The 16,727-nt window shown below is 39.3% G+C and overlaps 1 protein-coding gene across 5 annotated transcripts in view; it reads left to right on the forward strand.

Moving 5' to 3' along the window:
* LOC104930988 (zinc finger protein 385B-like) overlaps positions 1–16,727 on the forward strand; it is a 74,088-nt gene that overhangs the window by 34,645 nt on the left and 22,716 nt on the right. The window contains exon 1 of one of the 5 annotated variants that reach the window (XM_019264718.2): positions 5,284–5,702. The exons of the other annotated variants lie outside the window; for them this stretch is intronic. Within the exon in view, the coding sequence (XP_019120263.2) occupies positions 5,693–5,702 (10 nt within the window). The 5' untranslated portion in view covers positions 5,284–5,692. Of the gene's footprint in view, positions 1–5,283; positions 5,703–16,727 lie in introns of those variants that run through there. 5 annotated transcript variants of the gene reach the window in all.

Below are 16,727 nucleotides of genomic sequence, written 5' to 3' on the forward strand. Positions count from 1 at the left end.
TCCATAGTCACTGATCATCATCATCATCATGAAAAATTGTAAAATCATTGCCTGCAAGTATATGATGCAAACACAGAATCAGAGAAGGACGCATTTGAATGCACAAGACCACTGAACGCTCCGGCTGGTGGGCGACATAGCTGCGCGTTGGGCGGTGCTTGGTTTAAGATTGTTTGTTTTTAACATGGCGACTGGCTCAGTACACTACAATATGTTCATTTTTTAAAAAAGTAGAGGATATTTATTCATATTTGATCAGCACTACATGGTTTTATAATTCGATCTGAGTTCCACGAACATGCTGCGCTGTGCTTGTTGAGTCAAAACGCGTTTATACAAATTCAGACACAGGGAACGGTCAGTCAACCCACGGCGGTGTATCCATCATGCATCGCGCCGATGGATCTCCTGCTCCCTATAGAAAATGAATACGATCCGTCAACTTGATATCCATCAACAGATTCTGCGTGTCTGCACCATTACTCTGCAAGATGTGCACTGATACGTATCTCTGGCTATTTTTAGGTAGATATATGGTTGGTATACACCCATATACCTTCCAGCTAGGTGTAGTGATTTCATGGTAACCTAATGTGGCTGTGCTTGGATTTTTTTAAAGCCTTCTTTAAATTTGATTTTCCAAAGTCAAACACGTCCTAAATCAAAGCTGAAAAATAATGTCGGTCAGAGATAGGTCACCTAAAACATTTCCTGCACCATTTATAACAATTTTTCCACTGAAAGAGAAAATTAATCCTTTCTTCTCGCTGGAACAAAACTTCCCTTCAATAATGGAAAATCTCTAAGTGTCTCAAATAGAGCACTGCAGACTCTTAGTGCTTTTCTGATGGATGAAACTTTTTTTTTCCTTCTATATATAAATATACAGTAAATACATGGTAACACAAAGACTACCATGAAAGCTGCATGTCTGTAGGCACATATGCTGAAATACATTGTGTGAGCTGTGAAATAGGACATTTATCAGCTGGAGTTTTGTGCCGCTTGGCCTCGTTTCATACAACAGAGGCTGCCATTTTTAAGATATCGCTTGATCTGTCGTCAGCGGCCATTCTGCACAGTCTAACGGCCTGCAGGATGGAGCGTGAGCTGGAGACGGAGAAGCAGAGACAGAATGAAGGGGGTGATGTTTTTTGATTCGGTGGCTGGCACCTAAACACTCCGGGACTGATGGTGTTAAAGCAGACAGTTTTACAGTTTTCCCTATAGCTGTGTCATCTACAATACAGACCAATGATGACTCTATACCTGGATATTAGACTCAACTGGAACAAGTAGTTTGTTTTTGTTCTTTTGGATGGCAGTTTACTTTTGTTAGAACATGAGTCATTATCCTGCATGTGAAGCAGAGTCACGAGGACCGAAGACTGTGAATATTTTTAATCTTGGTAGAGAAAGCGTCACCGTTTTTAGATTGTTTGGATGTTTGGAAAGACAAAATAAGCACACATCAATATGTAACTACATTTTCTAAGTCTGTTTTGGAAGTGTAGTTACTGTAAACTAAACCTATGAATGATACTGTTGCATAATGAATAAGAAATGAATTACAGAGCAAAGGTGCTTTGTTTCCGTCTCCCCTCTGAATCTTTACCAAGTCAGTCATACACCATATAGATAAACAGATGTGTGCAGGGTTTAGTTGGTCCATGACTAGATGAAAGCATGCTGCGTGTAGCCGCTCTGCTCGAGGCCGTCTCCTTGCACGTTCGTTCGAATGCGGCAGCCTGAAATCAAGTGTAAACCTGTCAGGATTTGTCAGCGTCGTGCTTCCACACCACACTTATTCAAGTGGACAAGGAGTCAGCAAGGGGGAAACACAGGGCAGACGCGAGCAGTGTGTGTGTGTTCGTCTGTTTGTGTGCGTATCTTATCTATGACATTTGAGGCCAATGCTTCAGAGTACAGACTGTGAGAATAATTGTGTTTATTTGAAGCGATTATAGTGACTGTGGAATGAATAACAATGCAATGAAGGCCTGTCCTCCCTAGTGGTGCGTACAAGCCACGTGTTGACTCTGCAAATATCCAACTAAGTGCTCCAGGAAAGTTTACAGATGCACTGAAACTCCTCTTCTTCAGCAACTAAAACCAAAGGTTAATTATTTTAGTTTTAGTATTTTAGATTAGTTACTTAATAACGTGTCCATAGTGACAATGGCAAATAAATATCTTTTACTAAAAAATACTACTACTTATACTACTTAGATTATTGTTGTTTTATTATGACATAAGGAGCAGTGTATTTTTATATACTGAATAGTTTAATCTCTAACAATATATACTATTTCATAAACTCAGCAATTAATATAAATTATATTTTTCACAGCTCATGTACATTCGATCTTAATCTGCAAAGTGACTATTAGCTACTTTGAATTGCCGTCACACTAAATGTAGCGGTGTAAAAGTGCAATATTTGTCTGAAATGTAGTGAAGTATAATGTGTTATAATTAAAACTATATTTAAACACAATACTTGAATAAATATGCTTAGTTAATGCGTATAATTAAAGCAATCCTACTTGTAGAAATGAGCCAGTGAAGCTTTGAGTTGTTGTTGATGATCAACTGCTACAAAGACACGTATGAACTGTATCTGCAAGCTGTAGCTGGTACACGTCAACTAGATTTACTTCTGGATGGAATATTTCCATTATTAAGGTAAATATCACACACAAAAAGCTGTAAAATGTCCTGTTAGCATCAAGGTGAAGCATGACGGGGCAACACAGAACCGAACTCTACCCTGCGGTGTGTCAATAGAGTAATCATCGAAAGATTAGTCAGGAAAATTAGCAAGTTATTAGGTAAACAATAATCTCTCCCACTTGCTCATTAAAATAAACACTCTGTTAGAGCTGCACGCTGCTGGTTGCTTAATCTCAAATAGTTTAAATTAGCATTGAGTAGGGAGAGAGCTGCACTATCATTCTGCCAAGCTCCATGATTTTGATTTTTGTAATTTGTTACAGAGCGTTAACCCTCAACTGCTGTATCCTGATAATGTATCAAAAAATAGATTAGCAAATTAATTATGCCTCTGCATAAGAAATGCAATATATCTGCATGGTTACATGTTGCTATCTACTGATGCTTACTTCCACCCTTTTTCACTTGCAAACTGCTGTTCACGCTGTTCAAATGTAGATGATTCTTTGTTATAGAAATGTCTGTTAGGACCATAAATGTGTGATCTCTGCGTGCTGGCACAGAAATGCCTGTGTTGTTGTTACACTTTTAAACCTTTAATAATGCTTCTTTAAAGATTCATGCACATGCTTGTATTTTACCAACATGTTACATTGAGTTAAAGGTGTTAAAATAAGAATATGCACCTTTGTAATAAATATATTAATAAGCAATAAAACTTACCTGTGCTCAGTTCAGTACACTTTATTGTTTTGCTGGTACTACCTTGCTTGGTCTGGCATGACTAGTAGCTTATGGTGGCTAATGTTAGTAAACCATAGATAGAAATATACTGTTAAACACTGTTTTACCTTTAGTTACATGTAAAAATCTGTCTGCCTGTTTACAGTAAAACACAGTCATATTTTTAAACCTTTATTTATGTACCATTTTCAGGCAATTTATACAGAACAAAGCAGTTTTTCTATATTAGAGACTGTTAATTATACAGTAAAACATTGCAATATTTAATAGCATATAACATAACAGTATGGACTAAAATGCCAACCTTACACGTGAAATCAACAGTACTAATTCCCTTTCACTGGAATATTACAAAAGTATTTATTACGGTAAAATTCTGGCAACTTTCTTTCTTTCTTTTTTTTTTTTACAGTGTAACCTGTAATTGCCTGTAATGCAGCACCAGGCAGTGACAAACGGTGGATACATTTTTGGAGTGACACAACCCTAGCAAAAGAACTAGAAGAGCCACACGTTTAAATCATACATCCCCATTCAAATTCAGAGGAGGCTAAACCGGAAGATCACCAGCTCAGCCAGTTTAAACCTCTGATGCCCACAGAGCATTTACAGCATGCAGGGAAGTGGGGCTATTTTGGCTTCATGCACCACTGACCAACTTTCATAGGCTACGTTCTGCTTCCAGTTCTCCTCAAGGCTATGGTCACATATACGCAAATACAGGCGAGTGACCGTCACCCGCGAGGCGAAATGTGGTCAGTCCAGCATGTGCTGCAGACGGAAATCAATTTGCTGGTTTGTAGTCCGTTTTGGGGATCGACCACACACGTGTATATACTACTGGTTGAGGCTGTAACATCACTAGTCAAAGTTCATGTGAGGTAGGGATGTGAATCTGCTTCGCCACCACGGGAGAAGGTTTTATTCACCCCGTATGTGGCATAGGACGAAAAGTGAACCGGAGATGAATCTTTACCAACGTTTATTTCCTCGCAGCTGATTACATCCTTGATTGTACTCCGTCTGTACTACATGTGGTTCGACTTCCTGCTGCACCCAAAAAAAGCTGCATTATGGCCACTTCAAGCTCCTTGTGTTATACGTCAAAAACCATGCTGAGAGATATAACAATGTATAAAAATCGGAAGTTTTATAAATAAGAGGAAGAGCAGCAGAAACAGAAATCTGAGGTGTCATGTGGAAAAAAACGGCACAACAAGCATTTAATTTAAATACCACTCAGACTGCTGCTGTTTAATTATGACAGCGATTATATCAGTCACGCGCAGAAGCGGTGGTGAGAAAAATAATGACTTTGTGCTGCATGAGTGACTCAGGTATTTTGATTGAAACCTCCACACACTCCAACCTATTGTAAATGTAAACAGCAGTGTAGGAATAATTGATTCTAATCCAATAGGACTTTGCAATCAATCATAACAAACAGCGGACTGCAGCGTGAAGCACAACAGTATCTGGTTTGTTCATGATTTATAAAGCGCACGACTTGAACGTGGTTTGAAAGCTTTTAAACGTTCCTCCCTCGTGCCCACGGTGTTGATAACTCCGTCGCACAGCTGCATTTTAAACAGGACTGTAAGCAAGAACAGAAACAGACTGATAAATGATGCCTATTGTTGTCAAGTAATGCCAGGAAGGAAATTGCATTTGAGTGTCCTTAAGGGAGCGTGCAGGTGTGAACCCTGAATAGAAAATGGTGCTGGGAAGAAGAAGTAGAAGAAGGGAGGTGGGATGTTCATGTTGTTAATAGCCAGTCCTCTTCCAGCTCTCTCTCTTCCCCCTCTTTCCCACTCGCTCTTTCGCTCTCTCTCTCTCTCTTCACATACTCACGCAGAGAAGAATACACACTTGCTCTCCAGACTCTCACCATCACACTCTCAGCCTCTCTTTCCTTCTCCGGCGCTCTTCAATCCTGCCTCACCCTTTCTCTCCTCCTCCGCCTCATAAAGGGCAGCGCGATCAGCAGAGCGCATCGCCTTTTTTAATTGAAGCACATATGTACCGTTGTTTAGCTGCGGCAGTTTGGATCACAGCCAGGATGTGTCATTGACCGAGAAAAGAGCTGCCTTTTCTCACCTCAGTTCAGAGAATCAAAGTGGAGGAAAGAGAGACGCGGTAGAGAGAGGGTTTACCAGCGAGGAGGCACTTTTGTTGGTTCGGGTTCAACTTCTCTGATGGGAGATAAACTGGCAGGAGAAGCTTAAGTCAAACACAGACGAGAGCGGCAAGCAGAGGAATCACAAAACACGTGGAGATGCTGTTTGGTAAGACTGTTTGTTTACTCTAACAGTACATGTATGTGTCGGTAACACAACTACAGCCTCGCAAGTACCTGAGATTTTTGTCTGGGTGTAGTTGTGTGTGTGTGTTTTTACTGTGCATCCATCTGTCTAAATGCATGCAAGTTCTCTCCTGTCAATGTGCGTTTTAGCACGGTGACTTTACATCATTGCTCAAGGGCAGGCTCAGTCTCCTGCTCACCATCTGCCCTCTTTCAGTTCCTCTGCATCCAAAATGAGTCCCCGGCCTGTTTGTTTTTCTAATTGACCCCTTTTTTGATGAAGCCAAGTGTGGAGTTTAGACCAATACAACACTGTCGCTCCCAGATGTGTCAAGTCATTTTAAAGCCACACAAGAACAGCGCTGATATCGCTGTGCAGATTGCTGGCAATTATGTCTTTGCTCCCGAGGGAAATATGCCCAGATTAGCACATATAATTGGAGCCTGTTAAAGATAAAGGCAGTGTTGGGGTTTTTAGTCGTTTGTATTTATGGTTTGTTTTTCAGCGAAGAAAGCAAAATGCTGGTTGCATTTAGGATTTTTTAAAATTTATAACCAATTTAGTTTTGCCAAATTAAACGGCACGGACAGTTCACAAGTCTGTAGTTTGACCTCTAGGTAAATAAATTAAAAGAGTAAACAATAATTGAATATGGATGTTTCAGTCACATTTCAAGCAAAGCTTCTAAAAGTATTTAAGGTATCAGCTTCTTAAATGTCAAAAAATTCAGCTTTTCTCTGTTTCCTATCACTCTAAATTGATTATTTTTGGTGTTTGGAAGGTTAATTAGTTAATTAATCACAATGAATCAGTTAATTGAGAGAATAATCAGCAGGTTAAGTAGTAATTAAAATAACTGTCAGTTGCCCCAGCTATGTTTGTGTTTTTGATTCTGGATGGAAAAAGGAACTTCTTATTGTCTTTATTTGAGAAATGTAATTTCAGTAGTTAACATTAGGAGTAGGTTTAAATGGTGTGTGATAAATTCTGTGGTGTACTTTAAGAGCTTATATACACACTGTGCTGCGTGCGCCTGGATAGAAATGGTGTGTGTGTGTGTGTGTGTGTGTGTGTGTGTGTGTGTGTGGCAGCTCTGGATGCTTTCTTCTTTAAACGGCAGATTAGAGAGATCAAAAGGAAACAGTTGGAGAGGAGATAACTGTGGAGTTTTGCCTGGTGGCCATGCTGCAGCTGTCCCCGCCCCTCCACCCCTCGTCTGTTTTGAGCCTGCACTGACTGCCTATGTATATAAATCTCATCTCCGTTCTCAGAAATCGCATGTCGAGTCGCGTTGATGGGTAGAAATCTTGGATGAAGAACACATTTATTTCTCTACGTCTCTTGTTTTTAGGCTCAGTCGTGTAATGACACGTTTCTGTGCGTTATACCACATGACGTGAGTGACGCAAATCACGAACCAGTCACCTATGGTGCGACACGGTGAATGGTTTTTGTAATTATGTGTTCAGAGGTTCACGGTTTTACAATTGCACCACGAATGGAAATGAGCTGCGTGGTTGTCACGTGGTCGGTTAAAGTCTGGCTGCAGATGTTTCTTAAAAATATATATATATAAATTTGGTAATACAAGCAAAATCACAGCACAATAAAAGCAAAATAAACAACAATAAAATCAACAGAACAGAACAAAATAGGTTAAAATGATGAAATGCCCAAACTGGGAACCAAAACGGTGACAAATTCATTTGTTATGACATTGCAAGATCATTTATTCCAGATCTTTGGGGCATATTGTCTCCATTAGAGTTGAGTTGAGTCATCAGTCTCCTGTTTGCCCTCCTACATGTTTTCTCTTACATATTTGTTCTCCACTGCCAACTCACAAATGTTGGAAAATGTCCACATATTAATTTAAAAATAAATCAGATATGGTTAGAATGAAGTGTGACACAGGCTTGTTTGAGTTGTGTCATATAACATCTTCATTCCCTTCTTTAAAGCCGATGAAAAGACCCAAATCCTATTTGTGGGTGTGCACTGTGCATTGTCATAAAAATAAAACCCCCGCAGTGCTTTCTACCCCCACGTATGCATACAGATTATTTACTATGAATCAGAGGTTAAAAACACCACAGAGGAATCAGCTTGAAATAGTCCACTGCAGATTACCTCAATGATTACTTGCTATTATTAAGTGCAGTTGGTTTCAGCTGTGTGTCCTGTGGTTTTTCCTTTTAGCAGAGAGAAATCTTCCTTTTAGAAATCCTACAGCTGACTAAAAGTATATATTATACTGGTAAATATTTGTATTGGCATAAAAGATACAGTACTCTCCCAGTAGGGCCATAATATTTAGTTTATTGACTACATTTTAACGGTTAACTGGAGAAGAATTTATCCACTTTACTTTTAGTCTAAATGATTTATTTGGAACCCATAACATTAGTCAGGCAAATCAACTGTGATATTATGAGCCATCATATTAGCTATGAGACATTAATCTGTGTTCTGTGGGGATGGAGAGAGATAGAGAAAGCAAGTCCTCGTTTACTTCTTACGCTGTGGAAAAGTTTTTCAAAATGTTTGAGGAGGCAGAAGTTCATGAGTGGGTTTCGATGGGACCATTAATTTTCCTGTTGGGGCTAGAATTCACTATCCAGCAGTGTTAATGACTCATTATTCTAATTTTAGGGTAATGAGTATGGCACAGTATGGCTTTAATTGCAATACTGATCGTGCAGATTATCTTAGAGAACAAATTTAATTAGGCTAGTGTGCTTTGACTCAGTTCCTTGGTTTCAGTGAGATCATTTTAATTTGTTTGTGCCACAGCAGTAACTGAAACAAACCTGTCATCGTTGTGGAACCAGGTTTGCAAGTTCAGGGAACTTGTTTGTTTCGTGGGATAAACCGACGTGTATGTATATGAAAAGTTTAACATTTGCTTTGCCCATCAAGTGGATGAATGTTCATTGAAATGAGGCAGCACTAAATGTGTCGTAAATGTTGCCACTTTGCTCATTTTCTAGGAATAATAGCAATAATAATAACAAGCTAAGTACTTGGAGCAAATTCACAGAAAATATTTTATTTTTAATGTAAATGAACTAGTTTAATTAAACACTTTCCAGCCAGTAGATGCGATTAAATCACTAAGAAACAACATTTACTGTGGTTAAAGCAGGAAAATCTGTAAATCTGCTGCTTTATACTGTATTAAAAGCTTCCTCCGCAGGTAATTAAAGGGAAACTTTACTGATTTTTATCCGGCTTTGAGTCTCAGGACATAACATTATGTGTTTGTGAACACCAAATTCATCTATTAGCAAACAAAAGCAACATTTTATGACATTACTATATGAAACAATTCCACAGATGAAATCTTTTGCTAACAAAGTTAACAAGAGAAATAATCACTAACATCATCTTTGCATGGAGTGTAAAGCTCCACCACCAAACCACAACAAATTCACTTTCATTTGATGTATAACTTTTCATTGCATCTTTTCATTGTAGGAAAACATGTTTCCTCCTCTTGTAGAGTATGAATGCAAATTTGTATTTCAGCACATCATGCTCAGTTCACCTTTTTTTTACATTTTATTTTCAGAAACTCATTTCAATATACAGTATGCCTTTAATCTGTATGTATCTGTAAATGTGGCATCTTCTAAATTTGTGTGTGTTATCTCGAATCTTAGGCTCGAGCTGTAGAGGCAAAACATGCCCTCCTTAAGCTCAGGTCCCCTAACAGAGACTGACAGCCCCAATCAGTCACTGTAGAGTGTTGACAGTGTGAGTTTGATTAGCCTGACTGGTAATGACCGTCAGAGTTTGCACACACACACATACACACACTTATTTCTGTCACTTGAGAGGACATTGCACTGGCTTACATTCCTCCGATTGCTTACTCATCTCCAAAGCTCCAAAGTATGCACTATATGCTGAACCCTAACTGTAACCTTAATCTAATACTAATTAAAAAACCCTAAAATTTAATATCAACCCTCATGAAGACCCTTGACGGTATATAATTAATGGACAGAGCTTTCTGATTTGTGAAGTGCAGCCAATTAGATTTGTGTTAGACTTGTATTCTTTCTAATAACCAGCAGGGTGCAGCTTCATTGGCTGTTTTATGGGGAAATTACCATATTCTCACTTTATTTATTACCTCAGTAAGCAGTTTCCTCATGAGTTTATGGTTTCAACTGCTAGTTTCAAGTGTTCATGCATACAACATCACATTCAGTTTGTCAATTAAGTCCGTCCAGCACGCTGGGCTCTTGAACATCAGATCAAACTAAGCAGTGCTGATCACCAAATAAGTAACAATCTAACAAGATTCAGTTACTGCATTGCCTCAAACATATTTTAGTGTACTGTTTAGCTCGAATACGAGTTTGTTCATAACTAGTGCAGTCAAACTCACAGTATGTCACCCACAAGCTCAACACTCACATCCAAATATGATCATTTCTGGCTCCGAGTAACCAAGATGGCATCGTCCAAAATGCCAAACTCAGTTGTCCACAAACCAATGGGTAACATCTTGGTTTACACTTGGTGATGACCTAAGTTTTGTCCCTAGAAGGTGGGGAGCGTCCCCTCAGTGTGTTAACGTCTTACTGTCTCTACAACATGATGATGACAAGTATACACACACATACACACATATATTTTACTACTCTGGTAAATAATAATCAATAGAGACTATGTACATCTAAGTCACCAACGTTGCTTTTATACTAAACACTATACACTATTTTGAGTTTGAGAAGAATTTATTTTGATTGGCATGATTAGTGTTACATTATAGGTCTCTTAACAGGTTATGATAAAAAAATCCTAATGAAAAAAATGTATCTTGTAAATCTGTGAATCTGTAATTATAATAATTCATTTTTGATAGTGCATGATTAATAAAAAGCTGTTAAAGGACTGAGATTTATGCAGTGAACTTCACTTCAAAAATCATAGTTGCACACGTAGAAGCTTAGGGTGACTCATATCCAGCATGAAAATGAGGGCAAATTTTTTCCAAATGTATCCTGGGAATGGAGCTGCATGCCAAGACCAACTACATTAAGTCATTTTAATGGTTTAGACACATGCCATGGATTTCTATTACATTCTGAATTTGCCAAGAGCTCATTCAGCCTCAAGATATCTGGTAACCGGGGATCTGCTGCAGTTCAGCATCGGACCACTGTCACCAGGACCGTGAGAGGGTGATCTCAGGGGACCGAGGCCATGTGGGGACTGGCGGGTCTGTAGGCCACATAGTGAGGACACTGAAGGGTTATTTCAAGGCATTACAGGCTGCATCACCTGCTGCATGGCCTCTATGATTCAAGTAAAACTTTTTATTTTTCCAAATAATGACCCCTGAATTAAAAAAACACTAAATCCCTTGGGGTTGGGAGAATTGACAACACATTACAGAAGAACAGTAGTATGGAGACGCAAAGATATTTTCTGCTATGAGGAAAATACATGGGAACAAATTAATTAAACTTAACCTGGGCCTGCTTGCCCTGTCACCCAGACCCTTCTTGCCTATCCACTTTGTACCTTTTCTTACTGCTGACAATACATCGCTCCGAAGGTCAGTCGTGACGCCTATAATGGATTTCCAGCAGAGCAAGAAACCATCGACGTATCACCACGAAGTGTAAAGAGGTAAAAAAAATAAAAATAAAAATAGTGCAGCCTGAGAAATACCTGACTAGTCTGACACTGTATTCTATACTGTGCCTGCTCCACTTACTGATGTTATACAAGTGACTGGATAATATCTGAATCCCCGTCAAGAGATATATCATCAACATGAAACAGCAGGTTCGTAGTTAGTGGTTTAATTTTCAGCGACCAAAATTGGAGATAGCCGACTAACATGATTCAAAGTTTTCTATTACTTTCAAACCTATTAACAGACACGTCTGAAACATGTCACTCAGAGAAGAGTTTCTTCTGTCAGTAGGGTTAGTAATACGTGAAACTGAACTGAGTTTGAGTATTGTGGGATACCATCGAGGGAATTTGAGCTCTCCGTGTATGTGTGTGTGTGTGTATGTAAAAACATAAATGACATTACAAAGTTCTAATAAAATATATGTTCTTCTATTCAAAAACATAACGTATGTAAATTGGCTGCTGTACAGTTCAGTGGCTCATTATGGATGAGTGAACAAAACCTTAAAGTGTCTTCAGACAGAAAGCAAAGCGAAGTTTTGCCGTGTGTAATTTGCACCGACATGAGCAATGGATGCACCAATCGTGTCTGTGGTATCATGTCTTTGTACGTGTTCTGCTCATTCACTGTTTGATCTCAGTACTCACCTGAAACTCCGGTTTGTTATTTCCCCTCAGTCTCTCTTTTTTCCTCCAGTGTTTGTACACTTTTGAAGATTAATAAATCCCTGAGAGAATCTTTTTCACTCAAATTGAAACATGTTCACCTCGCACAGACACATCTTTGCACTTAACCCAGGGTGAATTTGCAGCTATTTGCACGTTTCCATTGACTTTTCATGCAATTAAGCTGCCTCCAAAATTAGCTTTGTCTTCTGTCTTCTGAACACACAGTAAGGGCTTTCGGTGCACGCACCAGACTGCTCGACACGCTCCAGCAGTCGGTCCATGTGCTCTATTCTTTGCTTGTGGCGTGCTGGAGAGCCACCACAAAAAGAGCCTGCACAGCATGTAGTTAAAGTTTGAATGGAGGATAAACTTAACCGTAAACGTCATCCCCATCCTCTCAATGTGCAAGATGAGGTGTCAACAGCCATCAGACTATGTAATGCCACATGTCCAATCCTGTCTCCACTAACTAGGAGAGTACGCTGACTGAACTGTGAACGCAGACTACCCCGGTGGATTTATTTGCATAATTTCTGTCTTCTATATGTTTCTTTCTCTGTGTATGAGTTGGCACATATTGTACTTTATCTGCATGAGGGAGCTGTGAGATACTCCTCACCTCTCATTCTGTGCTATATAGATAAGGAGATTATATTTTTTTGAGTCTGAGCTATCCAATCCTATGATCTATAATCCTGATATATGCACTTTTGTAATTAGTTTTTTGTCGTGCAGTTTGCTTCATGACAAGTTATCTTAAGGTTTCATGAGTCTTTGTTGCTAGTGTCAGTGACACCTTGAGATTTACTGAGCATATTGAGGAGACAAGAAGAACATCATGGTTTGGTTTTTCATTTGCACTTACCTGACAGAGCCTTCCTGGGACGGAGCTCTGTGATATGAAGACAGGATATAAGAGTTAAACAACAAAACTAACCTGCTAGTCTAAACGAGATCCAGCACTCTGGCAAAAATGACAATTTGTTCTGTTGAAACAGTTTTTTTTTTCTGTGTCACCACCTTTGGGGAAGTAACTCTGGAGGACACTGGCACTGATACACCTTCCAAGTCCTTCAAACAAGAGCGGTTAGCCTGTGGCGCTGCCTCTGTCTGCACCCCGCTGTCTGCAAAACTTTGAGGAAAAGTGCAATGGGTACTGAAAAAACTCCTTCTTGACTGTGGACTATTTCTAACTTTTGAAATGCATGAAGTTGGCTTTGCAGTATTTGATCTTCCTGCTGGCTACTGTACGTGACTGTCTGCTGACTGGGGATATTTTCTGTTTTGTTGGGAATTAATCTCTCTTTGGAGGGGTGACAAATGATCGAGGTCAATTGTTACAAAATGGCTCAAATGTAGCACATGCTTCAATTTGAGATACACACATGAATGCACACACACACACACACGCTCAGACTACACATTCTGTCAGCAAAATGCATTCACGTTTTGGTATTTGCCGAAATGCTGACTTGAATGAAAATATTGTGCTTCTAAATCCGGCGACGTGCCTCGAAAATCAAGTAGAAAATGCAAACCTGCTGAAATATGCAGCTGCCAGGAGAAATGACATCGCCCAAAAAATGTTGACTGCAAAATCCGAGTGCTCTCTATTAGGATTCATGTGATATACCGTCAAGATGTGTGCATGATTAGGTTAGCTCCCACAGCCTGCTTCTGCTTTTTTCTTAGGATGTTTTAACCAACATGATGCTGTTAGTAGGATCAACGTTTTCACTAGATCACTGAATGTTAGCCACAGAGATACAGGACATTGCTTAGTTAAAAAAAAGATTTTTAACCCTCTAAAAGGAGTCTTAAATATGCTCTTAATGACATATCATGTTAAAATACTGATGCTGAAGATCTAAAGCTAAAATCTGCACAACTTAGTGATTTATGTAGAAAACATAGATCACTAATTACTCTGAATATTTAAGATACAGTTGTCCCTCACTATAACACGTTTCACCTTTCGCAGCCTCGGTGTTTCGCAGATTTTCTTAGTGTAATTTTGCATGTTTTTTTTGTTTTTTTTTACAGCGTACTGTACAGTATGAACACGCATTGTGTTCTGCGTCCTGATTAGCTAAGGGAGTACTGTACAAAATGTATTCGTCGAGCCAGATTTACATAAATGTTCAATCGCTAGCAGTGTGACTCTGAAGTGAACTCTGAAGTGAACCCGAAAAAACCCATAATGTCGATGAAACAAACTGCACTGTCAGAGGAACTGTGAAATATGCGTGAGTTACTGGTAATAATTTCTTATGCGTCAAACCTCGTAGATTGATCATTAAAATTAAATTTGTTAAAAATGTTAACAGTATTGTACTTATTTTTGTTAAATCTACGAAAGTTTGAACTTTGAGAGTGTTTAATTAAGAGAGAAATGTGAGAAAATGTTAATGCCTGTCTGAGAAAAGTGTATAAAAGTGTGTGGTTAGGGGTTTTACGGCCTTAAAACATGTATAATAAATAGTAAAAAATAAAGCTGGTTACTTTGCGGATTTCGTCTATTGCGGGTTATTTTTAGAACGTATCCCCCATAAATTAGGGACCACTGTATATATAAGTATAGGTATTTAATTTGTTTGTAGCTCTTTTTAATGTTGATAGCATCCGAGACATGCTTTCACACGGATAAACAGTGGATTTGCTATCATGAACAGGGCTTTTTTAGAACTAACACTTTTATACTACTGTAGTTAGTGAACTAGTTACCCAGACATGCTAAACTCTCTTAAATAAACCTTTTAAATGTTTTATATTCACACTCCCATGTACGCCACATTACTGTGTGCCTAAAGCCAAAGTGTGCCCAGTTCCAGTTGCTAAGCTGCGATCGCACAATCACTGACTAACCTTTCTGTGTTATTCTCACTCAGATTTAAGGTTTGACAAACTGTCCTTTAACAAACAGATTAAGCTAGGAAAAGCTCTGGAATACATTTGCCGACGCCAGCTTGTCTTCATTAATGTGTCCCTTATAAACATCTTTAGAGATGCACCAGTTTAGCAGAGATCCTGTGATTCTCATCTCTGAAGCCGCTAATGTACGATCCTTGAGACTCACTCCACCAGGCAGACAGCCAGAGAGGAGCATCGAGACAGAAAGCTGCTAATTACTAAGTTCATGGGGCGGATGAAGCTGTAACAGACTTTAAATATCAATAAGTATGTGCTGCGCATCTGCTGACAGCCTTTCAGCGGGTCTGATTGGACTCAGGCTTATCTCAATTCAAGCAGATGGTGGCAGTTTATTTTAAGTGCGCTTGATACAGACGTGCAGAACGCTATGGAAGGGCACAGGGTCGGTAACAGAAGAAAAAAAACACACACAACACAACAAACACTGCTCTATCTGTGCTGCACTGATAGTGCATTCATGCTCATTTCCCAGCGGATCAGTGTTATCTCTGTGTCTGTTTGTCTTTTACAGCCACAGTGCAAAAACTCAAAAATGGTTACGGCCAAGTACATCATGTGCATTCAGTCTGACTTTTGTGTTCACCTGGTCTCAAAAGAGAAAGTCTTGAAATGTTAGATCATATGGAATCAAATGATGCTTCACCAGGACATGGTTGGTATTAGTAGTTTGTCATTTAATTCTCCTGTGTAGACATTAAAAGCTGCTGTAGCTTGCGTCCTTGTGCAAAGTAAGCACAGTATCCCATGATTTTCCTTTGACCAGAGGACAGTAGTCCTGGATTTCACCTTGAACAAATTCAATAGAAGTTTATGGACCCTGGGGTGAAAATGGGCCCACAGTGCTCCAGTTGAAAGTAGGACAGATTACCGCGGGGAGCCTGATCTGGGCTGGATGGTTCCCCGCAGGTAGAAATTCTCATGAAGCCGCTGGCTCTGCCAGCTGCGGCTGTGTGAGTTTAAATAGACAGTGACAGCCAGCGGGAGAATTTGCCTCTTGGCCGCCAGTCGTGGCCTAAATGTACTTTGTCACAATAAAGATGATTTATTTAAAGACCACACAGTGCAAGGCGGGGGCAGCATTTTAAGCCATCATGGAAATTAGGCCTTCACTCTCCACCGTTTTGTTTCCAGTGGAGGGAGCTAAGCGGAGCTGTCAATGGCACTTTTAATGGATGCTAATTCATCCTCCAGAGCTCATCATAAATGCCTAGTTCTCTGCCTGTTGTGTAAGCAATGAATGGCATCATCATTACTGCAAAAGCGCAGTGTACTAACCACTTCTGTTTTATGACTCAGAAAGCTGTGTGCTTCATTCCATTATGAAGTGGAAAACATACCATTCAGTTTTCATTATTTGACAATGTGTTTTGCAGGCTTAACAACAAAACACTGTCAGAAGTGGCGACACATTTGCCGGTGCATAAGCCTGCCGATTCTATTAAGCCATTAGTTATAACTTACTGCATGTGCTAATATAAAGATTAGTGAAAGACAGTGAGCAGGATTTGATCTGCGCCTATAGAATACACTGCAGTAGTGAGTAAAACAGCTCGTTTTCGAATATAGATGTCAGTTTAATATTCATATTCTAACATGGTGAAGAGTTAATTCAACATGTGGTCTGATGCTGTGATTACACAGGCACTGCATATATTATCAGCAGTAGTAACACAATATTTTAAGTGCTTATGTAATAGGCTTTATTAATAGGGTGAGTTGTTAAACGTAATGTAATTAGAAACTCTTTCG

The sequence above is a fragment of the Larimichthys crocea genome, chromosome XVI (assembly GCF_000972845.2).
Source record: "Larimichthys crocea isolate SSNF chromosome XVI, L_crocea_2.0, whole genome shotgun sequence".
NCBI lineage: Eukaryota > Metazoa > Chordata > Actinopteri > Sciaenidae > Larimichthys > Larimichthys crocea.